We start from the raw sequence: 27,868 nt of genomic DNA, 5'->3' as shown, positions 1-27,868 counted from the left end.
AGAGCTTACCAAAGAGCTGCTCTGGGTTGAGCTGGCACAGAGGATGCACACTCCCACCTGGAGGCCACACTGGATCCACACTGCTTGACTGAAGAACTCAGCACCACAGTGCTCCAGCAGCCCAGCCCTGCTGCTCCTACAGGGGCAGCTCACAGGGCAGCAGGGATGGGGACAGTGACAAAGCCCCACTGAGCTGCAGGGCTCTGCCACACCACTCCCAGCACATCTCTCCCTTTGGTAAACCAAGGAGTTACACACAAAAGCTCTGTTATCCAGTTCCCAACAGTAATCCCAGATCAGAAACAGTCCAAGAAGCCAATTTTAGAAAGTACCAGTTTATTTGTGGGAAAAAAATAAAAAAAAAATAGAAGTCAGTAACAGTGGAAAATCCCCGAGAGCAGTTACACCAGAGAATCAAAACACCCAGAGAAGCAGACACTGTTTCTGCCTTCCTGGCAGTGCTGTCCATAGGCAGTGAACATCCAGCTCCACATGGTTTCTAGAGCACCCCAGAGCCTGCAGCTTCCACTAACACACCTGCAGAAGGACAACCCTTGGGAAAGCCCTCCCACACTCACATCGCTGCCCGCTGCTCCAGTATAGCACCAAGGAGCAGCTTCCACCAGCACAAGCCCCATTTCTTTGTGCTGTTGCCTCTAAGCATCCAGCCACAAGCCCCAAAGTCCTGCTCAGGAGGCTTGAAGGGGCTGTTTAGATCACACCAGCTTCATGCTGCCTACCCAGGTTGGGCCTCAAACCACACCGAACAGCTACAAGCCTGCAACACCATCCCAAAGCACAGACACAGGACACGCACTGCACCCTCTGCTCTTGGAGCACTGGGAATGGGTCTGAGAGGTAGGAGCTACGTACACTATGCAACACAAGAGCCACAGCTGGGAGCTGCCACCCAGGCAGACCCAAAGCCCACCGGCATTCCAGGCAAGATGCTGGCCAAACAGCAGTACAAAACAGACCAAGCCTCACAGACAGTGAGGCTGCTGAAGGGTTACCTCCAGCCTTCACACTCTTAGCTGTATTATTTCTCAGTAAAAATATAATATAGAGCTCTATAGGACTGATTATAATATATTACAGGCTAGAAATACTAAACCTTCCCCTACTTCAATCATATAACGAATCCAATTTTGCATACAGATTAATTCCAAAAGTTATTGCCTTGAATTTATAATTAAAATTCACAGAATAAAGCTTAAATAGTTTCCACAGAGACTCATTATATTAGTGTTTCACATAAGGATAAAAGTCACCAGATGCAAAGAGCAGCCATTCCAGAAACTATAAATAATTCTATTTAAAAAAATAATAATAGTAAAAAAAAAACACAAAGCTACATTACAGGAAAACCATAAATATCTTTACCCTCTACAGTAGCTGCTATAGAAGCAGAAGAAACCTGTAACACACAGCAGGTAACTGCTGTGGGTCTGAATATGATTCATAAACATCTCCAGAGATAAAGCCCAAAGGAAACACAACGGGACTGAAAAAATAAATCTGAGGAAATTAAAAAAGTAGATTTTGTTTTTATTATTATTATTCTTATTTCAAAACAATTTCTACAAAACTTTGATATAAACATCAGCCTGTCCTCTTCAAAAACCTCGTTATAAAAACCCTACAGGCAATCCTAAAAAGAGCAAAGGCAAGGAAAGGGTGTCACACAGCCAAGAGAAAGGGGCTGTCCTGATTGCACCACTAACAACCCCTGCCTGGAGCAGACAGGAAGAGACACAATCTCCTGGGGAAGACATTCCCATCTGCCCTTTATGGCATCAGGGGGATTTGAGCCCTATGGGCCCCCTGCTCCCCAGTAAGGCCACGTGGTCGGTAGTGTAAGAGATACATAAATAGTTCTTCAGGAAAACACTTCACACCAACAGCCTGCTGCAAGATGGCTTTGCTTATGAACCTCGCTAACAGACATCTCCCATAGAAGCAGCCAATCTGAGCGCAGCACGCTGGCTGCAAACACATGGTGTTTGCTTCCATACAGTCTGTTTGGTGTTTACATACCCTCTATAAAAACAAGCAGAAAGTTTGGCATTTTTATTGTTTTTACACTAGGCTTTAGAAAAATAAAAAGTACACTGAGGCTTCCCCCTACCCCCCAAGACTCTTTGTATTTCATTGGGCCCTTGTTAGCTGAGCAGGATGGGTTGTGTAGAAAGTTTGGTTCCTCCCCCCCCACCCCCCAAAGTCACTTTGAAATTCAATCCAAAAAGAGCGTTTGTTCAGCACATCTCATTGGAGGGCACAGTGTTTCCATACGGTCCATTTGTCCCTTGAGGGGCACAGAATGCCACTGAGCTTTAAGCATAGAACTCATTTGTAGGGGCTTTCTTGTAGATTGGTTTCTTCCCAAGGTCGTAGCTGCCTTCATCCTTTTTCTTCATGCGATAGACTAAGAGGAGGATCAGGAAGACAGCAAACAGGAGACCAACAGCTCCTCCTGCAATGAGAGCTGCAGGGAGAAAGGAAACATGGAATTCAGTCTGAACTCTGAGGCAAATCCAACTTCTTAGATCAAGATCTGTCAACAGCACCAGTCCCCAGAACTGCCCCTAGAGTCAGCTTTGCCCACATGTCTATCACCATAGGTAATGACATCTGCACCAGAAGATGTTCTTGGGATCTTTATCTGTCCATAAACCAATCACATCCCACACTAATCTTCCAGTTAAGGGCTAAAAAGGACTTCTGATAAGACAATCTTGGAGACAAAGGAAAAGCCATACCCCAACTCACTGACAGCATCAACTCCGGGAAGGTGGCACCGCCTTCATTTGAATGAGTTGTTAATTGGCTGTATGAGCACACTCTGGAGACTCCTTACATCAAATATGCTGCAACAGCTCCCCATCATCACCCACCAAGATTCTCCCCTCTCCTTCAATCAAGTTTATCTTTTGCTTTGACACCTTCTCACTGCACTAAGACAGCTCTGTTGTTGGCTGGCCTGGCAATCCAATCTTCCAGGCAGAAGGATGGCTGCATACCAACATGACCTGCCAAGATCAGTGCTCAGACCATCCTGCTAAGCACAGGATGAGGTTTGCCTTGAGACACATCTGTCCCACATGCTGCTTGGTTTTGCTCCATACAGAGCAACGTGGATTTCTAATAGCTCATGAGGTGCTCAGACACCTTACAAGAGCTGTTACATCCCTGGCAGGGCTCAGAAAAAGCAAGCCTTGGGCAGAGGTTAGAAGGATAATGCCAGTGTTTGCTTTAGAAGTTTATGACATTGTTTGTTTACAGGTAGATATGCCTCTGGCTGAGGCTGGCAGGTGCACAGCTGCTGTCATATGACTTGTGTGACACTTGTTTAAGCCAACATCAGGTGACAAGCTCAAGAAACAAGCTGTTTACCCAGCAAAGCAAGCAAGAGACTCTTCTGCCACTCAAGACAGAAGTTGCTGGTAACAGGTAATCACAGTGGTAATGCAACTCACTTCCCTCGTCAAAGGGGAACTGCTCCCCAGAGAACAATGCAAGTCATTTTGATTTACAGTATGAATAATTTATCTCTAGAGTTTAAGAACAATGTGAATTATTACCTGTAAGAACTTCTGTTCTTTCAAAGATGCTGCTGTTGGCTGTGCTTGCCATGGAGATCTTGTTGGACAGGTTCGCTTCAACAGGTGAATCTTTGTCTGGAATGATTTCATTGTCCAGCATGGTGTTTTTCTTCTCACCTTCTATCTTTCTCTCTGTATCTCCAGGGATATAGTTGTCAGATATCTGCACATAACAGACAGACCACACCCATCAGTAAGCAGCACCCAGCCTACCTGCAGCTGAAAGTGGGAGGGTGTGCAAGGAAAGGAAAGTTTGCTCAGTGCTTTATAAGTATGCTGCTCTGGCTCATGCAGGTAGATTTGTATCGATGCCTCATCTTGCAGGGGGAAGGGTATTCAGAATGCTTCAGAAAAGAGCCAGAGTGGCTTAAAAAATGCAAAGACAACACCTACCACAGGAGTATCCACAGTGGTCAGGAACATGGTATCATCAGAATCGAAGTAGTCTGCAGGAAGGGAAGAAGAGCAAACTAAGTTTTCCTCACATTACAAGCTGTTTCATCATAATTCCAACACTCCCAGTAACTGCAGCCTAACTAGGACTCCAGTTCTCTCCTGAATACAGTTCCCTCTTATCTGCTGAAGCATCCATAACTTAATGGTTCTGACTGCAGAAGACCAAAAGATGCAATCCCAAGAGCAACACCTCATGCACAGCAGGGATCTTTAGCTTTAACCATGGGACCCTGCTGCAGATTATCTGGAGTTGCTCTGCAAAGCAGGTCTGCCACAGCTTGCTAAACTAATGCCAAGGGAGGGCAAAGCTTTCACCACCCACCCCTAGAGGATAGCTTGCTAAACCTCTAGTCACCAGATCTGCCCAAACATGTCAGGTACCGATTTCAGGACTTGTTCTTTTCCATTTAGAGAACAAATGCTCACATAAAGGGGACAAGGAGCTGCTGAAACTGGTTTGGGCAGGGAGCTTTGCATGTCACAGAGTTCACTTGCACACCACTTAGCCCTTCACTGTCTCAGCTGAGGCCAAACAAGGTAAGCTTTAAGCCTTTTAACGCTGCCTCGAGATTAGAATTTTACTTATTTGTTAAGTCTCTCACAAGCTCTTCACAGTTCTACAGGAAAGCGCCCCAGCCAGCGCAATGCCTTTCTGCATGCAGTGAGACACAGTTGGTTGGACTCTGCCCTCCCCAAGTGATTCAATATCACAGTACAGCCACTTGCACTGTTCTCCAACCCACGGGGCTCTCTCCATCTTCACCTGGCACACCACAGTTCCCTCTGGAGCTTTGGCTGTACCCTCACTCAGTCACTCTGCTGCTGCTGGCACAGTGTTATAAACTTCCCCACTCACCTCCAGAGCCAGATATTTCATCTATATCAAACTCATCAGAAGTCAAGTGAGTGGTGAAGTCACCGATGTCTTCATCATCTGGCAGGTCTCCGGAGCCAGGGTAGCCAAGCCATTGGGCATCCATGGTCTCTGTTTCTCTCACCTGGGGACAAGGGGGGGGAGGAAGATAAGAGTTAAGTTTCAGACAACTGCATGGGAAGGGTTTCGCAAAAGATCAGCAGTTCAGGACCTGTGCTGAGCACACTGCTTCCATCACAAGAACATTAAATGCTCAACTTCCTCTCCAACAAGAGCATTATCTTCACTGGAAGCAGCTGAATTCCCCTCGAATTTCTCAGAACAGAAGTACCAAGTCATAGAGGGGAATTTCCTGAGAGCTGCAGTTTCAGGAGGTTCACTGAACAACCACGGGATGGAAACAACACAACAGGATCTTGGTCAGGAGTTTGTAGCACAAAACAATGCCTTCAGTTTGTTGTAAGGGGGGGGGGGGATTTGGAAGAACTTCCTGTTCCCAGAGAAAAAGCCTGGCACCTATAAGTCAAGGCTTTGGTTTTTTGCACAGCACTGAAGTTACATATTGAGGCAATTCATTGCTTCCCACACTGAGAACAACCCTGTTTTATTATCCAAGGGTTAAAACTAATCAGTCAGTTCCGCTGAATTGCACTGCAGTTCGGTGTGATGTTCAAAAGCAATCGCTATCAATAACGACCTGCCCAAAGGAAGAGCTTCCCCTGCCTCACCTATCAAAACGTGTGTACACAAGTCTATGAAACGAAGTCCAGGATCTGAGGGTCTAACGGCTGTAGCTGCAGACACACATTAGATAAACAGCAGTGCAGAAGGGCAGCCTGCCCAGCTTGCAGAGCAGCCAGGCCAGAAGAGCCACTCAAACAATCAGCTGTTTGGCCACAGCGGCAATTTAGACACCAGGACTGATTTGCACTTAGGTCTTGAAGGAGCCACAAGCCCAAACCTTCTGCTCTTGCCAGGGTTATGCAATTTCCCCAAAGCATCGCTCCTCTCCCGGGAGCCTGGGGCCAGGTGAGGGTCCTGCAGATGCAGTTCTATTGCCCAACACCAGCCCACAGATTCCAGCTCAGCTGCCTCCAATTCCACAGCCATGAAGTCATTGGCACGGTGGGAACTTAACCCCTTCCCCTAAGGCAAGGAGCATGATGCAGGCAGACGGGTCCCATAGCTAAGGGCTAAGCTGTCACATTGTTTTTTCTGCTGTCCCCACAGAAATGCTGGGCATGCACTTCTTCAACATCTCTGTGGTTTAAGTCCTGGAGGTTTATCCCAGGAGAACATTTCTATATAGCCATAACTATGCCTTCACTCCACAGCTCTTCAGAGCTGATGGCTTTGGAAAAGTACATCTCATGAGCTTAACTGGGGATGGGAGAGCAGAGCCCGTGGGTAGCTGGATCCTGGTCTCATCCCCCAGCTCTGCTGCTCACTGCTTTGCTAGGACAGACCGTGCAGCTCCAGGACTTGAAGCCCAGCCAGGTGTGACACAGCCTCCATCCCAGCAATGACACTGTATGACAAACCAACCGGCAAATTGTGCCCACTATTGATTTTAGAGGTGAATGCTAACAATCCATCACCAGCCATATGTCAACTTCCTCTGCCCACAGCCCCAGCCCAAATTTCCCTGCCATTAGCATATTTGTTTTGCCACAAACAAGGCCCTGTGGTGAGAGCAGGATGCTTCTCATTCTGTACGAGGAGCAGTGGCTACTATTCATGTTTTTCATTAGCTCACTGTGGTATCTTTGGTTTCCCCTCCAACTCTGCTGGAGGGCAACCAAGTGAACAGCCATAGGGCAGGAAGTATCCAGCCCAGCTCTCCCAGAGCCCTGCTCCTCTCTGCCTCAGCTGGCACAGGGCAATGGGAAGGGGCCTGGGGAGGAAGGACTGCTGGGAAGAAATCCTCCTGCCTACTGGAACCTGGTGTTCCCAACATTGTTGATCACTCGCTCCAAGGCAAATCCATCTCAAGATACGTGAAACCCAGCCAAAACCTGACCCGCCATGGGAACTGCTGCCAGCATGCAGCCATGCTCCCATTACAGCTCATGGTCGTCCCATCGAGGTACAGGGAGGATGAATTCCAGTCTCCCTGTGCTAGGACAGTAGGGCCATGTTTGCTGTAGGTCTGCTCAAGCAGGCTGCCAGGTCAGATAGCCAGGCTGAGCTACACCCCACGCCAGCTCACACTGCTGTGAATCACAGCACTCAACAGGCTCCCCTGGCCAGGGTGGCTCAAGGAAAGCCACATTCAGGCTACCCAGTGGCTGGACAGCAGGCTGGCTTATCAGATCAGCCCAGGCATAAGCAAAGCCATGGCAGCCAGCCATGGTGATTAGTACATACTGTGGAATGCACCACGTTCATCTATCAGAAAGCCCTATTTAAATCAGGAGAGACAGTGTTTACAAGCCAGAGGACATAACAAGGAAATTACTGACTCACAAACGTAAATAAGATTATAGGGGAGCGTTCCCCAAACTCACTCTTCATCATCCTCCTGAGTAAGGGCATGGAAGTTCCTGGAAGCCAGGAGAGCTCTTCAAAGCCCACAGAAAGCTTTTCTTGTGGGCAGTAAATCTTATTCATACAGCTTCACCCCCAAAGCACAGGAAGCTGAAGGGCTGCTGGGCACCTCGGTGTGTGCCCTGCCGTGTGTGTGCCCCCCAGGCACTGGGACACAAGGAACAGGCTCCTGAGATGGGACCTGGCAGCCCAAGGAGAGTTACAGTGGGTACAGCATGTGCAGCAGGCACATTCCTTGCATACACACCTGTGAGAAGGCACATGGTGCTTTCAGACTTAAAAGCAAAGGCTTCTCAAGCACCATAGGGCTCCCCGTAGAGCTGCTCTGAAAGTGCCATTCCTTTATTGAGAGGGAAGGCTCAGCCTCCCTGCAACCACAGCATCCCCTGAGCTGCCAGCTCACAGAACATGTGGGGCAGCAGCAGGCAGCCCGTGCCAATCCATCTCCAGCCACATTCAGCTGAACACCCTCTGCAACTGCCAGCTGGAGAAGGGCACAGGCACTGCTCAGAGTCCTGCTGGAGACCCATTGGGAGCAGCCCATATTGCCCCAGCAGCCAAAGCCAAGCCCTGCTATTGACAAGCCTCCTTCCAGGAGGGGTCTGAGCAGAAAACCACTGCTACTGCAGGAGGCTGCTTCCAGGATTTCTTCCTCACACTAAGCAGCTCTGATCCCCAGTAAGCACTAAGGGGATTAGCCAACGTGCTAGGGATGGAGCAGCTTTTCCTGCCTGCCAGTGGCAAAAATAAAAGTTTATGCCCTGCTAGACATCAGGCACATGAACTATGGACACCAATCCCAGCACAGAGGCCTCACATGAGCCCAGGTCAGGCTGCACAGCCAGACAGGGATGGGCACCAAATGCCCTGCTCCAGTGGTGCTCCATGCTCCAGCTGCAGCCCTGATGGACCTCTGCTCACAGCCCCACCAGGCACATCTCTGCCCCATGGGCAGCTCCCCCAGCTGCTGGCTACTTCTGGGAAATACCAAACCCAGGCAGTTTCCTACCCCAGCCCACACGTCCTTACCACAACTTTTGCAAAAAATCAAGCATTCTGGAACTGGAACAAGGCTTTCAGACACTGAACAGCTTTTATGCTGCTTACTGTCTCTTATCAAGCTACAGAGGACACAGATCTGCACAGACTGAGGCACCTGGAGCACAGGGAGCTCTTTATCTCCTTTATAGCTCCATATAGCTCCACAACCACACGGCCTGGAGGTCTGTGCGTCTCCCTTCCCAGTACTGTGTACACACATCCAGGAGTAAACAGGAGCAAGGTGAAAGTCAGCTTTCCTAGACAAAAGCATGTGGAGCCATGCCAGCCTGGGAGGCTGCAAATGGAGTGGCTGAAGTGCAGACCTGTTAACTCTTTACAGCCTGCAGGGATACATAAACCTGAGGTTCTCCTGTGGCTTTTTCTAGGCACAAGAGGATGGTAGTATGAATCACCTTGTTTTACTTCAATGGCCAGGGTTGAAGAACAGCACCTCAGACTACCTCATAAATCCATGATGCGAGCCCCAGGTGCACATAGGTATGTGCTAGAGCCAGGACTGGGTCTCCAATCAAGTAGGTCTATGGGAAAACTCCTCTGTTGAGGGAAAACAGCAGCACCTTGCTCAGTAAGGCAGAGCAAGAGGAACACATGGGCTAACAAAGCATCACTTGTTTAATGTCATTAGGAGGAGCACCCCAGCCTCTGTCCAAGCAGGTAGGTACCTGGCTACCCAAGCCCAGCTCATGCCCAGCACTCACACACAGCCTAACCCACACATCCACCATGATTCTTTAAGCCACATTGCAGCAAGCAGCTCTCCCAGCAGCCAAGCCATAATCCCTGCACCGATGACTCCCTAATCTTGGGCCCTGCTGTGTGACCTGCTCTATGGAGTGATCCCTGCCCTGCAATAGGGTTGAACCCTCCTGGGCTCTGCAGGGATGGGGAGCTTGCTAAATAGGCTTTCCTGCATATACCAAGAGAAATGTCAGCTTCTTTGGACTGCTCACACACAGCTACTCTCTCCTCAGACCATAATGCAGGACCAAACAAGAGGACGGAGATTACAAAGGAATGAATTCCTGTTTAACTGCTCCCGCCTGATTATCAGCCAAGAGCAAAGCCATAAAGATGGTGCCCTTCGCCAGCCAGGCACACACTGGGAACTGTTTAGAGGCAAAATAACCGCAGGGAAGACTCAGTGCCCAGCTCCAGAGCCCACAGAGCCAGGAGGCAGCTGCTCCCCTCCAGCCAGAGGTGACAGAGCTCAGCAGGGCTGCAGATGGCTGCGTGTCAATCACTCACCCCGAAGCAAATAAAGATAAGGTTGGAAGGAAAACTGCAACAGGGGAAAGCGGGAGCTCATGTGACTTAGGGAGGAAAACAATTGCAGTGGGACCATGCTGAGCCCCTGAGAGGTTCAGGGACAGGAATTCAAATCTAATTCAATGGGGTTTCTGTGCCACTGCAAATCTAATTGTAAGCAGTTCATATACTTCAGTACAGAGGTCTCAGGTCAGAAAAAATAAAATAAAATCTATTTAAGGCTAAAAAGGGGATTCAATTTTAGGACTCTCAATTCACTCCAAGCTGCCCATCCTAACGCATGAAGCTCCTCTGAGACCCCTGCCCAGGGGGTAGAAAAAGCAAAAAGGATGTGAAGGCTCCAGCACAGCAGTTCCTCCATCCAGGACTGCTTCTCAAGCTTGGGATACTTCAGTTATCACGTTTCCCCCCTCTCCCAGGGCGAGGCCTGCCCTTGCTGCCCTTCCCTAGAATACAACACCCAGTATTTCCCAACACACGTGCTAGCAGAATTTCCACTCAGCAAGAAGCCTGTGACGTGCATTTTCAGGCTCTCTGCACTCCCTCATGCCAGCACGTTAACAGACTAAGCTGGGCAGACACAGACTTCAAAGGCTCAGGAGCACGGAGCCTTTCCCAGCCAGCTATCAGCTTGTTTGTGCAGCCAAGATTCCCAGTGCCCTACAAATGCCTCCCCCCCCTCCCCCCCTTCCACCCACCCATTTTAATCTAATCAGAAGTAGGAGCCCAAAGATTTCGGCTGAGCCCAAGTTGGGCTATTTTGGGTCTTTTGCTGCTGGTAAAGCTGCCAGCCAAACTGCATGCAGCAGAGGAAGTTACCAGTCTGAAAGCAGTCAGAACGAAAGAGTGGGACCACTCTGCTATGAGCCTATACGTATGTAAGCATCTGTCTGAACAAAAAAGTCAAAAGCAGGGATTTTCCATTCTTAGCTACTATGGTAAGGATTGGGGTTTTGGTGCATGGAGGTCTTCTGTTGTGTTGTTTTGTTTCTTTAACTAGAGCCATTGCTGGCTGTGCAGAGGTGGCCCTGGCTTGGGACCAACATGCAGCCAGCAGTTATTGCAGACCATGCAGCCCATCCTGCAGCACGACACAGACCCACCTGCTCCCAGCAGCACTCCCTTCTCTGGGCCCTGTTTCCTGCCCTCTGCAAGCAGAGGTTGGCAGCTGGCACTTCCTCACCCCTTCTCTGTACCCTCACAGTCCCCCTGCTCCTGGCTGTGACAAGTTATTGCCTTTTCTCCCTCCTTCCTCAGCTCTCTTGTAACGCCTGCACCCAACCAGACTAACAAGTCATTTAGTAACCAACACACGGTACCAGCTCCTCATACTCAGCCTCAGGAAATTTGGAGTTAGTGCCAAGAACAGCCCGCACATAAACAGCCTCCTGCAAGAGCCTGGCTCCAGAGTCTGCTCTGCGCCATGGACTTGTAATAAATATTTATCTCACTGGGAACAGAGTCTTTGGAGCTTAAGCTCCTGACATCAGTACTAACTCCATGTATTTCCATTTGAGGTAGGAGGTCAATAGAAGCTTCTCTGCTCTTGAAGCAGTTCTGCAACTCCCCCTGCACCACAATGGCCAGGATCCATCCCCCCCACCCACAGGAGCCCCACTGCTCCCAGCTCAGCATCCCACCTCCCACTGCTCTCAAGAGCAAAACCAGACCCGAGACACATCAGGATCCCCAGCCACTCTGCAATTCAGATTGTTTTGCTGCAAGTCCAAGGCAGGCACTTTCCCAGCGCAGTCATTAATGCACACCAACAGCTCTTTTTATTGCTACAGTTTGACTGTAACTGCAGCCAAAGGGCAGGAGGCAGGGTCAGCCTCCCAGCAAGGTAAACAGGGCAGGGCCACAGCACTTTGTCTTCGGTGTTTTAGAGCAGACAGGCAGCACAAGCAATGGAGACACCTTCTCCTTCCCAGCAGCCAACGCAGAGCAACATCAGATGGGAGAAATCCTTCCCAAGACTGAATTTGTTTGACCAACAGAACACAATTTGTTTAAGCAAGAAGAAACCTGGGTTTTGCTACACGACACTGGCTGCTTGAGTAACACGCTACGTGCCGAGCAGTCTCCTTCCCACCCCAAGGAGTGTCTCGCTGACATTTTAATTAACAGCTTTGATTTTTCAGTTATCCCAGGATTTGTCTAACAGGAACCACTCGGTCTCAGCCTCAAAGGACTCGAGGATAAAACTGACACAAGCACATATTTCTACCAAAAAAACAAGGCTTTTACAATAAGGGTATTTTTGAAGTCAGCCTTTGGAAATAGAGAGCAATGTAGCTGTGTATTACGTGCCTCCCCCTCCTACGCTGACATTTTCTCTAGATTCAGAATTCAGCACTTGCCTCCTCCCTATGGCTTCCCACTCCTCTGCCTCGCAATGAACACTTTCGGTCCCTTCAGATATTATTGGCCTCCTCTCCCTATCTGGCTGTATCTGTCTGAAGAGGCAGCACCCACAGAGCTGCCAGAGCAAGTTAGTGGCTGCTTGAGACAACTGATTTCTCAGAAGCCTTTGCCAGCACTAATTCAGCTTGTGGCAGCAGTAAAACAGCAGAGAGCAACAGCTTTGCACCCACTGGAGCAACAAACTGAGCCAGATGAGATGGGAAGCAGCAGTCACACAGCACAGCCTGGCTGCTCAGCAGCACCAGCTCTGCATTTACCCCTCTCCTTCCCCCATAAGGGACCCAGCTCTGTGCCCCGGTGCCAAGCAAGTCTGAGTCACTGCACTGGGGCCAGGGCAGAGCCGTTACTCACAGTGACAGCAGACTCAGGGAGCTGAGTGCCAGAAACCCTGAGTCACACGCTGCTGCTGCAGGGCTGGCAGCACACAGAGCTGGACCGAGGTACCAGCACTTACCGGACATCTGAGTACATGAGTGGAGAAACAAAACACAAATAGAAATTCAGACTAATCCAGAAGTGTGACCTTAACAGATCATCACCATGGGATCCTTCACAGCCCTTCAGTGCAGCAGCTCATTACACACCAACTCCAACCAGGCTGCTGTGCCTGTTCAGAGCCACCAAGCCTCATCACAACGGCCTCATTCTAGTACAGATCATTTTGAATCCTTAATCTGAAGTGTTTGCATTCCACATGGTCTCAACAAACAGTCACACATTCTCCCTAACAGCAGCCCAGAGGTCAGATGTGCTGGATCTGTCCAGTTTTAGTGCTTCAGCTACATTAGCTTCACATCTGAGGCTGCAAAAAACAGCAGGACCTCTCTGTCGTCATAGGGCACTGAGGAACAAGCCATACTGAGCTGAGAGGGGAGAGTCCAGCTGCAAGGGTTTAAGAGCAATCCGGATAAATCTTGAGAGCAAAGAAGTACTTCAAAGGATGGACGCTCCATTTTTATCTAGCTGAAGTGTCAGCTGGGGAGTGCTGAGCCATCAGGCAGCCAGCACACATCCAGAGTATCTCCCAGCAATGGGAGTCAGAAGGGAAGAATTCCGCTGAAGGTTTGCACTCTGAGCAACCTCCAGCCTTGTGGGGGAAGTGGGACAAATGCATCAGGAAAGCGATGGGCCATTCCAAAACACCAGAGCTGGGGGGACACTGGGTACCACTGAAGGCATGGTGAGAACGGGGAATAGTCTCCTGACCCCAAACATCCAGGCACACAGGGCAACAGCAAAGGCTCAAAGAGGAGGGAAGAGGTGAAGACACATAGGAAAAAACATTTCCACAACCGTTGGACTGAATACAGACCTCAGCAGGACCTTGAAATGCCAAGGTCTTGGGAGACAGCAGCAGGAGGGGCAGGAAAACAAGCAGTCACATTGTCCAGCTACTTTGGCTTCTGAGAGCCAACAAGCCTCAAAGTTCAGCCCCCAGTCTCCATCTCACCAGCCATTCCCAACAAGGTACAAGGCACTGGAGAACATACTGTGCTCTACACCTTCCCAGCATTCATCACAACCATCAGCTCTAGGTTTGGTCACCAAAAGCCACAGGCTCCTTCCCTTCAGAAGCAAGGGGCATCGCCTCCCACTTCCAATCCTACCACTCTATTTTATGTAGGCCAAAGCAAAAGCCAGGATTTGTTGTAGATGTTCAGCTGCCCACGGGCTTGCCAAGTCATTAAGTAAAATAAAGTAAAACACACACATAGCTGTGTCTTGATTTGATTGGGAGGGACAGACGAGAAACTGGGCAAAGAGCAGAAAGAACAGGCCTGGGGGATCAATGGCAGCAGGACAAGCCAAACCGGTTTTAACATTAATAATGCCGTACTACTTTCCAAACATGGCTATCATCAACAAGACACCAGCTTTGCCAATCAGAAGTCCTCCAAGCACCATTGCCTTAAACCAGAAACGGAGCCCACAGCCAGCACGAGGCCTTCCCCCCTCCCTGCACCCTCCTCAGCCAGAAGCTTTCAGGATGGATTTCTGCTCGGCTGCGTTGCTGGGGATGCACGAACACAATGCAGCACTGCGTGCAAACTTTCTGCTTTCTCTGAGGTAGCAAAGCAGGGCAGCTGGCAGCCCATTCACACTGCTGGACTCACGGCAGACGCAGTCATCTTCAGCAGCACTAACAGGAGCAGCCCAAGCCTGCAGCAAAGGCACCACTGATGAGAATACTCCTGCCTCCCCCCATGCTGCCAGGGGCCAGCTAAACATGCAGGCAGAGCTCTGCAATGCTGCCCTGCTCCTCCTTAGCCCCACTCATCCCATACCTTGCTGCACTGCTGGCTTCCTGCCCATCACCCCAAAGCCCTCAGGTGCCCAGCACAGCCCTCCCTACAGCCTTTACTCCCCGAAGCACTTGCTCAGGGAGGGCTGAGGAGCACAGATCCAGCTGGAAACCCCCCACCCCCGGCAGGGAACGAGGTGATGTCCTCACACTGAGCTGCAGCCACCCACCACCCCGGGAACCAACGTCACACTCATGCACTTGGCTCACAGTCCCCACCCTTTTACACATCCAGGATTGCTTCACACCGACAAATCCCATCCACGCCAACAAGCCGTGCGAGGGGAACGGAGCCAAAGCATTTCTGTTTGCACAGGCTCGGGGAAACGTTCAGGCACCAAATCCCTCTCAGAAGCCATACTGTTACGTAAGCACAAGAAATACAATCCCGGTCTTGTGAAGGAACAGCTACCTGCCTTCACCCTGCCCGCACTGAAGGCGCGGAGCAGCACGCTGTGCAGCCCTGCACGTTTTGGCAAGGCTATAAAAACCAAGAGGAGGAGCAGCAGCGCTCTCCCAAACCTTGTCATCCTGTCTCCTCCCCGGCAGCCTGAAACCCAAACTGTTTGTTTGCATAAGGCTCTGGAGTAGGTCAGTATTAGTGCTGGAGCTCACAGCCCGCCTGGCGCAGCCAAGAAGACACTGACAAACACTCCATATGGCTCCGTGCAGGGGATCTACACAATCCATCTGTTCAAAATTTGTTGTCTTTGCAGAAATCCGATGCTCGCAGACCACTCAATTCCCCAGGGACACCAAGTTGCATTTCATACCAAACATGGTCAATGCAGATTCCAGATGCTGTCTGCCCCAAAAGTTTGCCCTGCTGGTTCGGGCCAGTTCTTGAAGGCACAATTCACGTGCTTCATAGCAGGGATAAAAGCACCAGATTAGAGCAAAGGGGATTGGGGTTGGTTGGCCTTAGCAAAGAGCAGCTGACAACTGCTGCTGGCGTTCTAGGGGATGTTCCTACTCCACAACCAGCAGCCCACCACCCTGTCCACACTGAAAAGCAGCACCCAGTGCTTACCTGCAGACCCAGGCCCATGCAGAATCACAGAATGACCTGGGTTGGAAGGGACCTCAAGGATCATGTAGTTCCAACCCCCCTGCCTAGCAGGGCCACCAAACATACACCTTTACTAGATCAGGTTGTAGAACACAGCAATGTGGATAATTAAACCTAGTTTTGAGATCCTTGCATCTCCTGCTGTTAATTAACACCAGCAATTCCTTCAAACAGACACAGCCTGTGCTATTGGGAACAGGGACACAAACAGAAGAACAAACAGGGAAGGGAGACCTCTAAATCCTCTGCTTCACAGGGAAAACCACGCATGTACCAGCCCGAAACACGGGGACTCCTTTATTTTACTTTCTTACGCTTAAGGAAGTCTTAAATGGTTCATTCATGCCCTTGGAAAAGGGAGGTTGGTCTGAGAGCCACGGGGACACCAGGAACCGTCACAGCCACGTTTAGGTGCGACAGGAACACGCACCCAGATGCGGCAACGCACTGCACACCTAAGCCATCATAAACCGCTAATAAAAGAGGGATTAAAGGCCATGAGTCCACATCCAGCAGTTGGAGATTGAAGCTGGAACGGAGAGCGGTTCGTTTCTACGACGCACCCGCACACACCGCGCCAATAACACCGGAGCCGATAGGAGAAGGCAGGAGGGGCGAGGAGGGAGGAGCAGGAGCGGCACACACGGACACGGGGCTGCGGGCACCGGGGGGAAGCGGCACTCACCGACTCTGCGGCGGCAGCGGCCAGCAGGAGACCGAGCAGGAGGGCGGCACGGGGCAGCGGCATGGCGAGATGGGGCGCTGAATCAGAACGGAACGGATCCCAACTCCTAACGCTGAGAGCAACGACTGGCCGTCCCGCAGCGCAGCGCTGCTTATACCGCCCTGCTGCCCACGGAGGAGGAGCGAGTACACCGCATCGCCCCGCCCCGCTCCGCCCCGCTGGGAATGCCCGCAGCCCCCGCAGGGACATCGGGGGGGTGCGATGCGGAGTGTGTTACGTGCACCATCCCAGCTGGAACAGAGTCTGCTGGGGAGAGAGGGAGGGGAGAGGATGAGGGGGGGGGAGAAGGAAAGGGAGAGGGAGGAGAGGTGGGAGAAATGGAGAGGGGGAAAGTGAATGCGCCGGTTTGGTTTTCTTAGCATTCCAAAAGTGACGGTGCTGTGTTTGCAGATAGCGGAGGGGTTTTCTGTCCGTGTCGTCGCCGCGGTTGTGAAAGCGGTGCGTTACATCACGCGGTTCTGTTCGGAGGTGGAAAATGAAACCGCTCCGTCTCTTTTCTGTGTAAGTGGGAAGTGTAATAAAAAACCACGCGGCCAATCAAAACCACCACCCATCTCCAGCGCAGTGTAACTGTTTCAGGTGGGTTTGTGTGTGTTCGTTCTCTTTTTATTCTTTCTTGCTTTGCCCCGTGCTGAGCGTTTGTTTGTGTCTATTGGCAGCATCCACTTCAGCCCCTGCACAGCCTGGGGTTCACCTGAACAACTGGCTGCCCCTTGTCCCCGTGCCTTGTTCACTGTGATCACATTGCACCGCATTGAAGCTTTACCTTACTGAGAATAACATACATTCTGATCGGGAAATGAACACCCAGCTGACAGAGCAATGTGTGCCGTGATCCCATCAGTCTGTTGTGGATGCAAACTCGGCTAGATTTAGTTCCCAGCTCACTCCAGTGCTGCTAAGGTAACCCATGTTAACTCTGGGAGCCTGCACAGCCAGGCAGCAGAAGGTGGAGGGGAACAAGAGCATGGGCTGATGTCCATGACAACATCTGCTAGACAAGACACAGGCTCAGCAGCACAGGGCAGACAGAAGCAGTGCAACTCTCCCTAACCCCCTATGTGACTCCTATGTGTACGTGGCCATGGCCCTTCTAACCCCTCTTTCCAGGTAAGGCAGTAACCACAAAGGTGCTTTCAAAACCAGCTGTCTGTGTTGTGGCTACAAACACCGGTGACTTTCCTGTTAATTTCCTCTCGATACAAGCACGATAGGCAGCACTCTTCCCGGTTATCACATATCTCAACACTGCTACAAAACCTCGTTTTCCCTCCAGAGGAAATTCTGATCACGTTGAGCTTCCCTGCTTCAACAGACTGGGCAGGGCAGTGTCCATCACAGCCACACCTGTGTGCATAATCCTGCAAACAAAGCGATAGAAATCTTAGGCTTCTGGAAACAGAAGGGAAAATTAAACTCAATTGGAACGTACTTTCCAGCCTTGATAGAAATTTACATAACTCTATCACTGACATTTTCACTGTGCGTCTCGCAGATCCACTCCTCTGCCACACACACACACAGAGTTTCTGCCACGGTATCTCAAAAGCAATCACCAGAGAGGAAATGCAGCCACTGAACTCGTAATGTGGTTCTTTAAAACCATGACATAACACAGGCAGCTTCATTTTACCATTCAAATATCCCCTCTGAAAACGATGACATTCTCCTCTCTGGAACAACACAGAAGAATGGTGGGTATCTGACATTCATACAAACGCGATACAATGCGTGATACAAAAGTTAGGGTGAGTTTTTAAACCCTCCTACCTGCCTGGGAAAGGACAGATGAACAGAGATCAGTTCAGATGCCCTTTGTACTTCAGTTGGTAAAATATGTACGGCCTAAACAAATAGCTTCCTGTTCTAGGAAACAATTCCCAAAGAGGAAGAATGCCACTACCCTATACACCCATTCCTTATGGAAAGAATCACCGGATAAATAAGGTATTACTCCATACTCCTGATAAAGAAGTTACGTGTGACCTGGGCACTTTCTGAAGGTATAGAAGATGCACTTATTTTCCCCCAAACATTTCCCTTTCATGCCCACTTTAACCCTTTCCACTGAGAGGGGACGTGAGGCAAAGCTCCCCTTGGAGATAATGCCCTATGCTTCAGGAGCATAACACAGTCCTCTAACCAGGGACAGCTGGAGAGGAGAACCAGCCAGGCAACACAACCATGCAATGTGCCATTGCCAAACCAGCCAGAAAATACCTTCACATTCATGAGATGGGGTGCAGCTGAGCCCTAGGACTGAGCACAAACCTTTGTGCCACTGTGCTTCATTGCCTCTGTGCAGTTATATTCCCTGTGCAAGAGGCAGCCTGTATCCGTCCGTGTCTGACATCACGGCTACCTTCACCTCTGGAGCAGTGACAAAGCAGGGAGGAGACTCAAATTTGGACATCATTCAGGTTGGTACCTCCTTAAACACCATCTCCTATCTTGTGATTGCAGGCATGAATGAGTAAATACTGCTGCTGATGACTGTGGTGTGGAAAGATACCCAGAAATCAACAGCCCGGCCAGGACTTCTGTGACATGAGCCTGGAGTTTTGGTTAGCGATGACCAAAGAACTCTCATTTTTGCTGGCAGAGGAAATTTAGTCCCACAGAGCTTTGAAAAGAAATAAGGAAGTGGAAATTAGCAGGAAAGTGATGGCTGACACGTCTCAGAGAGGCAAGCACAGCAGATTTCAGGAAAGGAAACCGATTTCTACTAAGTGAACAGAGGAAGTGTCGAGTCTCACAATTGATGCTCAGCACTTTGCAGCCAGAGGACGCCTGGGATTTTCCCCATGCTCAGTTCTGCACTGATGGAGCTGGTGAGCTTTGGCACATTTCTCCATAGGCCCAAGGCAAAGCCCTGCAGGCACAGCCTTGTGCAGTGCTGTCATGGGGCATCGGGTCTGGGAATAGGAAGGGAAACGTGTCCAGCACACATCAACACAGTGACATCCACAGCACGAGGGGGGAGAACCACACAGCAGGGCAGCCTGCGGAGCCTCCCATACTGGGAAACGGAACAAAACGTCACGAGAGAAGAGCAGAGAACGTCATCTGAGCTCCCAGAGCCACAAATATCCCACACACACAGTGGGGGCTCTGCTGGGCTGTGGGCACTGCTGGGCTGTGCTGCCCATGCTGGTGGGGGTCGTGTCTGAAGGCAGGAGAGCATTCAGGCCCCAAAGGGCTCACAGCCCGAGCATGGCACAGCATGGGGCCTCTGCAAAAAGAGGAAAGCAGAAGAAATCCAGGCCCTGGACAGGAGCAGCCCAAAATACAGATGCATGGAGCTCGAGGGTGTCGGCCTGGAGCTGAAGGGAGACACTGCAGGACACTGCTGTGCTCATATTTGTGTCTGCTAAACCAGGCCGCCCATTTACCCCCATCCGGCCGCAGGGAGGCGGACAAGTCCTCCTGGCCGCCAGGGGGCGCCGTACCGCGCCGCCGCCACCGTACCTGAGGCCGCTTCCGTCGCGCCGGGCGGGCGGGCGATGGCGGCGCAGTTCCGCAGCTACGTGTGGGACCCGGCGCTGATCGTGGCGCAGATGGTGCTGCTGCAGGCCGCGTATTACAGCTCGCTCGGGCTCTGGCTCGCCCTCCTCGGCGCCCTGGGAAGCACCGGGCCGTCCCTCCACCAGATCTTCAGCGACGAGGTGAGGGTGCGGGCGGTGGGCCCTGCGCCGCGCCAGGCCCTGTCCGTGTGTCCGTGTGTCCGCTCCCCTTCTGTCGGCAGCCCGGTCCCATGTCGGATAGCACCTTTCTATGTGGGAGGGACCCTGTGCAGAGGCAGCCCCTACAGCCCCTCCGCTCCCTACAGAGCAGTGGGACTAAACAGCTTGTAAAGGGCCCTTCCAACTCAAACGATGCTGTGAGCCCACTCTGGCCACATCCCCCTCACCTGCAGTGTGAACCCAGCAGCTCTGTCCATACAGGTGTCCCAAGCAGGGACAGACCCAATAGAAGGGCTGCTGTAACTGCTGGGGCTCCTCGTACAGACCATAATAGCCCGGTGTGGCTGGGCTCTGGGCTGTCATTTGTTCTGTGATTTCTAACTAATAATGCTATGTAGATTCTAGGCTTCTCAACTCCGCCTGGGAGGCTCTCCATGATGGCTTTTGTCCTCAATGCACTCACCTGGTAAGTCAGCACTTCTGTCATGCTAACGGTTCTGGTGTCCTGAGCGTGTCCTTTCATAACACTGAACTTTAACAGAATTCAACATAGTCTCCAGCCTCTCCCAAAACATCTCCTGGAAGCCCATTGCCTGATGAGTGTATCTGCTGAGGTCAGGTTATTCCTTGCTCTTGTTTGGAGAGCAGTGCAGGTGGGAACTGCTGACTCCAGAGGTGGCTTTCTAGATACTGGATACGACCATTTTACTTCACTGTCTCAGTGGGAGATTTTACCTAAAGTCAGAATTAATGAGTCTCAACAAACACTGATCTATAAACAATAATGTACTTTGCACCTGCCACTGGGCAAAGATTACTGGGGGAGACCGCACAGAGAGCCAGTCGGGCTTTTTAAACTGAAAGCTCATTTCCCTGCCCTCATGTAATTAAAATGCTGTGAGCCTCTTAAATCTGGCAGCAGCAGCAGCAAGGTGAGAAACAACCTACCCCTAAAACAGCTGAGTTTTGAAACAGCTGAATAAGCAGCACCAATAACTTGTGTTAGCTCTTGCTGTGTCCTATTCCCACAGGCACAGTGCAGTTTGATTATTAATCTGTCTTTACTTTGCAGCGCTCTGGGCTTGCTGTACTTTATCCGGCGTGGAAAACAGTGCTTGGATTTCACAGTCACGGTTCATTTCTTCCATCTTCTGGGCTGCTGGATTTATAACTCACACTTTCCCTCCACTCTGACGTGGTGGCTGGTGCACATCGTGTGCACGGCGCTGATGGCTGCGATTGGGGAGTACCTCTGCATGAGGATAGAACTTAGGGAAATCCCGCTGAATTCTGCTCCCAAATCCAATGTATAACTTGCTCTGGCAACAACATGCTGCATTGCATCATTGTTCCCAGCACGAGTGCATCTAATGCCCGAAAGTCATCACTGAAGAAGCACAGCAGGTCTGTTGAGACTTTTTCTTTTCTTTTTAAAGACTGCGTGAGTGTGAGCGTCTCCTCTGCCATCATCAGACAGCAGAGGAGGAGAAGATGTTTATTTTATTAACACTAAGCATTTAATGACTGTATGGGAAGCGTGCTCTTAAACTCTTCACTCTTGAGACTGTTAAAAGCCAGGTAGCAAAACTTCACAAGGAGGAGCATCTGGAATTTAGCACACGTGAAAAGTCCCTGTGTGGGTACTGCAATGGTCAGCTTGTTTTGTAGGAGCTGGCACTGGGAGCAGTGGGGCTGGGAGCTGCTGCTTTTTTGTGCTTCAGCTGGAAAAAAGGAAGTGAATGGATGGGGTAAGAAAGAAAATGGTTGTACTTACCTGGATCACCAGCTGAGACCCTATAAACCTCGTAATGTTCGATGGGGTTGTTTGCTCTTTCCATGTTTAATACATAGAGATGTCAGACAGCAGTTTGCTGAAGAAATCTTTTGTAATAATAAAAGTATGATGTTGCTGTGAGTGTGTTACGGTTCTCCTGGGAAACTGAGCACTTCAAAAACTACCATGAATGTCTGTACCATGGCAACAGAGGAGGATACAGCCAGAGAACAGCACAACGTGTGGGCTGCCCTCTGTTTAGGGCACATAAAACTTCCTGCAGTAAACAGCTCGTACATCTCCTCTGTAATCAAGGCATCTGATGGTGCTGTCTAGGGAGGTCAGCCAACATAATGCTCAATTCAGGAGGAGTGTCAGCAGTCCAGGGGCTCCACGTGCTCAGTCCTGGGCTGGAGCTGCTTTGGATAAGCTTGCAAAGGTTTCCAAGAGCTGTTTGTATTTGCCTGGTTCTTAACTCTGACTTGAAAAACAAGAAAATAGCAGATCTGATCTGGCTGAGGTGATGGTTATTCAGGTGAGAAACTTGCTTGTTTCTCAGAGCGATAGGATATGCTTTCATTTAGAGGCACTTCCAATAACCCCAACCACGGGGCAGTCACAAATAGCACCGTCGCTGCTAGGAGGTAAGGCCGAGCTGTTCCTTGGGGTAACCACAGCCCCACAAGCAGACCTGCATCCTGCAGAGCAGCCACTGAGGGGCGTCTGGTTTGCAAGAACCTGAAAGGGGGCAGAGCACTTTCCAAAGGGAGGATTTATGTGGTGCAGCATAACTTCCTTTTGCACATTAATGTTTGTTAATTTGTGCAGATTACCTGCTAACTTGGCGTGTTGAGAATCGGTGGGATGATTTGAGCTGCAGATAAATTCTTTAGAAGTTGCTCCTTTGTTACTGGGGGAGCTGAATTTCAACTGAATTTGAGCAAATTGATATCAAAGTGTTTTAAGTACCTGGCAAGTTTGCTGCAGAGAAGGGAGGGTTGCAGGTTACATGTGCTTAGGCACAGCTTCTCATGGTCTGATGACCTCTTCCTGACCAAAACCCCTTTAAGCTCAATTTTAGTGCTATCACATGCCTAGAAACAGTCTTTCAGATGAAAAAGTTAACATGAGTTCAGATCTTTTGTTATTGCTTCCCCTCTAACCCTGCTGTGCATTCAGCAAGGCTTCTCATCCCTGCTCCAGGCCTTCTGGTTTCTCATATTTGAGGATACTTGCCTTCCTTCCAGTCACGTTCAGCCTGGACACAAAGCAGTGCTTGGTCTTCCAGTAGGTGCCAGTATCTCCTTCTGCAAACAGACGTGCACACACGGTTGGGACTAAGGTGCACAGCAGAGGGCACACTCTGCCTTGGGGTGCCAGGCTCCAGCTTGGTATGGGTTGCATTTTAAGGCTCTTTCAGGGTCATTTTATCCTCTCCTGCTGTTTGCACTGAGAGGGAACATCCCAGATCCCTGGGAACAGGCAGAGGAAGGAAAGTCACATTATTGCCATTCCTTAAAGGAAAATAGACAGTTGATCCTGGGATGTGAAGTTCTGGTGCAGCCTTGTGGCTGGAGATCCTTAGGTAGAGCAGGGCCATGAGAAGAGTCCTTGGTGCAACTGGATTTAACACTGAGGCTGTGGAACATCCAACACACTGCACTGCATTGGCATTAAGCATGCTATGGGAATAGAAAGGCTTTCAAGTCCCTTTCCAGGATGGGAATTGTTGAGAGTTGTTTTGTTTCCCTAGAGGCATAAAACACCTATTCAAAACAAAGATCAGATACATGATCTGGATACAAAAGACTGAAGCCTTGAATGCCCACCTGCTCAGCTTTCCCTCCCACTATGGACTACAAGCAGAAGAGGAGGCAAGAGAGGGAAGGGAGAACAGCATGGAATAGCATACACTGTTGTTGGAGCAGAGCAGGGAGGAGAATCAAAGCAGTGCAGTGGTTCAGAGCAGGCTGTGCAGCACCCTGGCTCACCCCTTTCCCACTACATATTGTCAGGCATTATGCCAGAGATGCTGAGTACATGAATAACATCCGCTGAAGGCCTGGGTTCAGCCTCGTTCTGCAGTGCTGTCTGAACAGCAGCTGCTCCTCCCCATCTTATGTCTTGGAATTTGCCTCCATTCATTCATTCCATCCCACAGCTGCAGGAGCTGAATGGGTAAGTGAGAGAATAGAAAGAGAAAGGACATGAGTACCAGGAAAGGAACGTGAACCATCATTAAAAGCCCCAAACCACTATTCCCATCCTAAAAACAAAGCAAGTGCCTTGATATGTGGCCAGTCTGAAAACAGCCAGAGCGACGTGTGACATATTTAGGTAAGTTAGACTGAAATACCCTGTTAGTTAAACACATTTCAAACACTGATGAAAAACAGATGGTTCTCTTAATTAGAACATGAAGTTCACAGCCACATCCAGCTGTTAAGCACTAACACAGAGCGTGATCAAAACCAGCTCCTTCCCCATTCAGGAGTGGCAGTACTCTATGGGGCATGTACTGAAAGCAGTAGGAAGACCAAGCAAGACTCGCTGTGCTTCCCCTTAGTGAGGCACTGACCCCAGGCTGGGCCACACTGGGTCTCTATGGCTCCTCTTCCCCTACACCAGTAAGGCAGGGCAGAGCTTTTTTGGCCTCCTTACACACACAGCTGCATGCTATTCCTATATAGTAACATAATAACACCAAGTTTTTCCAGCATACCCAGCAATTGCATGCAAGCACCTCTCTATTGCAAATACTTTCGGTGCTTGTACCAAAGCTGCATAACTAACAATGCTCTGAGCTGCAAAGGAGGCAAGAAGAGACTGCGCTACAAACAGGAGGCAGGACAAATAGCTTCAACCTCCACAGCAACATTTAATACGATAAAATTACACACAGTCACTCACTGAGCTGCTTACAAATACTGCTGGGAAAAACATCAAAGCAAAAGTATTACCATGAAGAGGTTTTGTTGTGGTTGCTTGACATCCACATCCTCCCCACCTCCTCCCCAAGATCTTCTTTGCCTTTTCCTTACAAAAGTGATCTACACACAACACAGGAGTTACTCGGGATTCCAGATGTGTTCAGCCAAGTGATGATGAGGGGGATGCTAAGGACTGACACGTTGGGAACACGGGGCCAGGCAAAGCTTTGTGCTGTGCTGGGGCTGCAGAGGTCAAACAGGCTGCCTTGGAATTTGAGCTTTCGGGACTCCTTCCTCAGCATCTCCCAGATGGCTGCTGCCTCCTTCTGGCACTCCCAGAGCGCTGTCAGGGCACAGACATGAAATTCATCCCAGTACCTGCAATAGAGAACCACACCATTAATCCCTTTGCTGTATCACAGCATGAAGGAGTGGGCAGAGCCCAACCAACCCTGCAAATAGCTGCATTATCAGCCCTGTGCTGTGCCTGCCCCTCAGCTGCTCCTTACCTTTGCTGAAGAGGCCAGCTGGCTCTGGAGAAGCTGCTTTTGAGCTGTTCCCAATTAACTCTTTGCCCACAGCTGCAGAGCAATGGATGAGCTCCAGCTGCCCCCAGGTGAGGACAGTGAGCATCAGGCTGAGCTGTGCCTCCTTGCCTTGCATGGGGAGGACTGGAGCAGGCACCTCTGGTTGGGTTTGGTGTGCTGCTTTGTGGAGGTTTATTTAGGTTATTTCAGCTGCAGAGTGTTTGGGACCAGCAGATAATCTGACTCAGTGCCAGAACCAAAGGCTGCTGTATAGTGCTGCACTGTGCTGGGGAGGGATTGATGACATCCTGGGAGGGTGCTGTGTGAACAACAGCACATATCCCAGCACAGCCAAACTCACAGGTGAGGACTCTGCTTCGTAGATGCAAACCCACAAAATAAACCAGCAGGAGCCTGAAAGTCTCAGTGAATACCATGGCCTGAGCTGGAGCTGACACCTCCCTGCAGACATGCAGATGAGAGCACTTTAGTTTTCTTACCAAGCCTACGTCAGAATGCCAGCTGTGATCGAGTTCATTAAACAGAGTCACCGTGGCAGAATAAATATCCTGAGATAATGAGGAAGCCTGCTGCCAGGTGAGGTGAGGGTTCAGCCTGTCTCATGTCTTTGGGTGAGGGGTAACACAGAGCAGCACCCAACACACTTCTGCTTTCGGTCAGGGATGGCATGTCACAGGTTCACCCCACTCAGCCCCCCCTGCTCAGCTGCTGGGCTGCGGTCACACAGCCCTTAGGGAACCAAGATGCCCACGCTGCTGGCGTAATGCTCTCAGCTCCACTTCCACCCCTAAGTCATGTACCCACGATGCTGGGAAGGAAGATGGCAGCTGAGAAAGGATGGGGTTAGAGGCCAATTGTTCAGAAATAGTTCCTGGCAGGAAACTGGGACGTCATCATCTTTTTCCTCTGGTCACAGCAGGCTTGTCATGAGCCATCACCACTTTAATTGGCGCAGGGAGGTCCTGAGCCCCCTGCCCCACTAGGAAGACCCTTTCCTCCATCTCTCCTATTTAATGTCCCCGTTCAAAGCCCCCTCCTACACATTTACCCACCCTGCAGCTGGGAGTTTTAGCAGAGAGGAATCAGCCCCCAGCAGCCAGACACACCATGCACTGTGCTGCATGCCCTGCTGTTCCCAACACCAAGAACTCCCATGCTCAGAGACATGCTGCTGAGCAATTCCCTTTGCACCCCAGCATCCTGCCACATCCTGGGGAGGCTGCACACCCTGAGCTGGTTTGTCTGTGCAGAAAGGGGAAGAAAAAGCAGGACCCAGCCAGCTCCCATCTGCTCGGTGCCTAGCAAGGAAGAAGGCAAATAAACATGAAAGCAGCAGTTCACACGGCTGTACTCACCCACAGACCCTGTGCAGCCCCTGCAGCTCCACGCTGTCCTCCTCCCCGTATGTGGCCATGCTCTCTCCCAGCTTCAGGATGCAGTCAGAGACCCTTCGGTACACGTTGGTGCAGGCGGTGCCCGATGTCAGCAGCATGGCCAGGTGCCCTGCTGGCACCAAGGGGTTGGTATGAGCATGGGACCCCTGGGGGCAGCACCCACCTCCTCCCTGGGGTGGCACAGGCAGGGACCCCAGAACGCAGACATCCCAGGTCCTGCATGTTCCCCACACCCGGATTTCCTGAACTCAGACCAGGCAGCATCTCCCCAGCTCTCATACTCAGACCCCAACCCAGATCCCAGCCCCAGCCTTACCCAGCACCACGAGTAACGCAGCTGTGCCCCACTGCCGCCCCATGCCACTACCTGCACTCCAGCCCTGGTACCCCCATGGCCTGCAGGATCCCCGCCTACCTCCGGCTCTGGCCACAGCTAATTAGTGGGGTTGTCCATGGTTAATTAACAAGGAGGCTGAGCCGCTGCTAATGAGTGCCCACGGGCAGCCCAGTTCTCATTGCAGCCCTCTGCTAGCACTCATGGCTGCATGCAGCCTGCACCTCACATCTAAGCACTCTGAGCCCATGGACCCTATTACACCCCTTTGCCAGCACTTTTCCCCCCAGCCCAGGAAAAGGCAACTCAGCACATAGAGCTGCATGGGGAGCTGTGGGATTTGGGGTCTCTAGGGTACCTGGTATCCTAGAGGATGCAGAGGATGGGGTGTGCACCTGGTATCCCACGCACACCCCATCCTCTGCAAAGCCTCCCAGACTCGTGCAACCCTGCTGCTTCCCACTAACCCTCAGCTGCGCAGCCCTGCCCCTTCCTAGGATTCCCAGCCTTGTGCAATCCCGTCCCTTTCCAGGAATCCCTGAGCTGTGCAACCCCACGCTGTCCAGCCCCAACACTATGCAATCCGAGTGCCACCTGCTGGACTGGCCCTGGTGTGCTGTGCAGCTCATTGCTCTGTGCACAGCTGAAAGCCACCATCAAACCAGGCTGCGGCTCCCATGTGTCACCCCAGATGTGCAGTAGGGCCCTCCAGCAGTGGGAATCTGGGCAGTGTGAGCATTGCTCTGGGTTCACGCTCTCTCCTTGTGCTCTTGCTCTTCATTCGATGCTTTCTGTGCTTGTCCCAGTGTTGCTCTGAGAGCTGCCGTTGCTGTGGGGCTGCAGCCATGCTCTCAGGCT

General features: G+C 50.8%; 3 protein-coding genes across 7 annotated transcripts; 1 reads left to right on the top strand and 2 right to left on the bottom strand.

The window, feature by feature from the left end:
• Positions 1–319: 319 nt before the first annotated feature.
• Positions 320–20,742, bottom strand: SDC4 (syndecan 4). 3 transcript variants are annotated; one of them, XM_032448622.1, is made up of 5 exons: positions 20,494–20,742; positions 4,915–5,056; positions 3,996–4,048; positions 3,582–3,765; positions 320–2,485 (listed from the first exon to the last, which is right to left on the bottom strand). In XM_032448622.1, the coding sequence occupies exons 1-5, from the start codon at positions 20,551–20,553 to the stop codon at positions 2,334–2,336; spliced, it is 591 nt and encodes a 196-aa protein (XP_032304513.1). In that variant the 5' UTR covers positions 20,554–20,742; the 3' UTR covers positions 320–2,333. The 3 variants fall into 3 exon arrangements, with proteins under 3 accessions (XP_032304513.1, XP_015736984.1, XP_015736985.1); XM_015881498.2 differs by lacking the exon at positions 20,494–20,742 and adding an exon at positions 16,288–16,456; XM_015881499.1 differs by lacking the exon at positions 20,494–20,742 and adding an exon at positions 5,144–5,182.
• On the top strand, positions 19,808–21,945 carry SYS1 (SYS1 golgi trafficking protein). Its single transcript, XM_015881508.2, has 3 exons — positions 19,808–20,012; positions 20,429–20,496; positions 21,103–21,945. Exons 1-3 carry the CDS (start codon positions 19,851–19,853, stop codon positions 21,341–21,343), a joined length of 471 nt encoding a protein of 156 aa, XP_015736994.1. The 5' UTR covers positions 19,808–19,850; the 3' UTR covers positions 21,344–21,945.
• A 2,063-nt stretch (positions 21,946–24,008) lies between these two features.
• On the bottom strand, positions 24,009–27,765 carry LOC107322942 (neuritin-like). 3 transcript variants are annotated; one of them, XM_015881502.2, is made up of 3 exons: positions 27,478–27,765; positions 26,638–26,785; positions 24,009–25,112 (listed from the first exon to the last, which is right to left on the bottom strand). In XM_015881502.2, exons 1-3 carry the CDS (start codon positions 27,665–27,667, stop codon positions 24,842–24,844), a joined length of 609 nt encoding a protein of 202 aa, XP_015736988.1. In that variant the 5' UTR covers positions 27,668–27,765; the 3' UTR covers positions 24,009–24,841. The 3 variants fall into 3 exon arrangements, with proteins under 3 accessions (XP_015736988.1, XP_015736991.1, XP_015736989.1); XM_015881505.2 differs by having other exon boundaries at positions 24,010–25,112; positions 26,638–26,788; positions 27,406–27,486; XM_015881503.2 differs by having other exon boundaries at positions 24,013–25,112; positions 27,406–27,527.
• Between the last annotated feature and the right edge of the window lie 103 nt (positions 27,766–27,868).

This window comes from Coturnix japonica, chromosome 20, assembly GCF_001577835.2.
Source record: "Coturnix japonica isolate 7356 chromosome 20, Coturnix japonica 2.1, whole genome shotgun sequence".
NCBI classification, from domain to species: domain Eukaryota; kingdom Metazoa; phylum Chordata; class Aves; order Galliformes; family Phasianidae; genus Coturnix; species Coturnix japonica.
The sequence above is the reverse complement of the archived record's forward strand: the minus strand, read 5'-3'. Positions and strand labels throughout refer to the sequence as shown.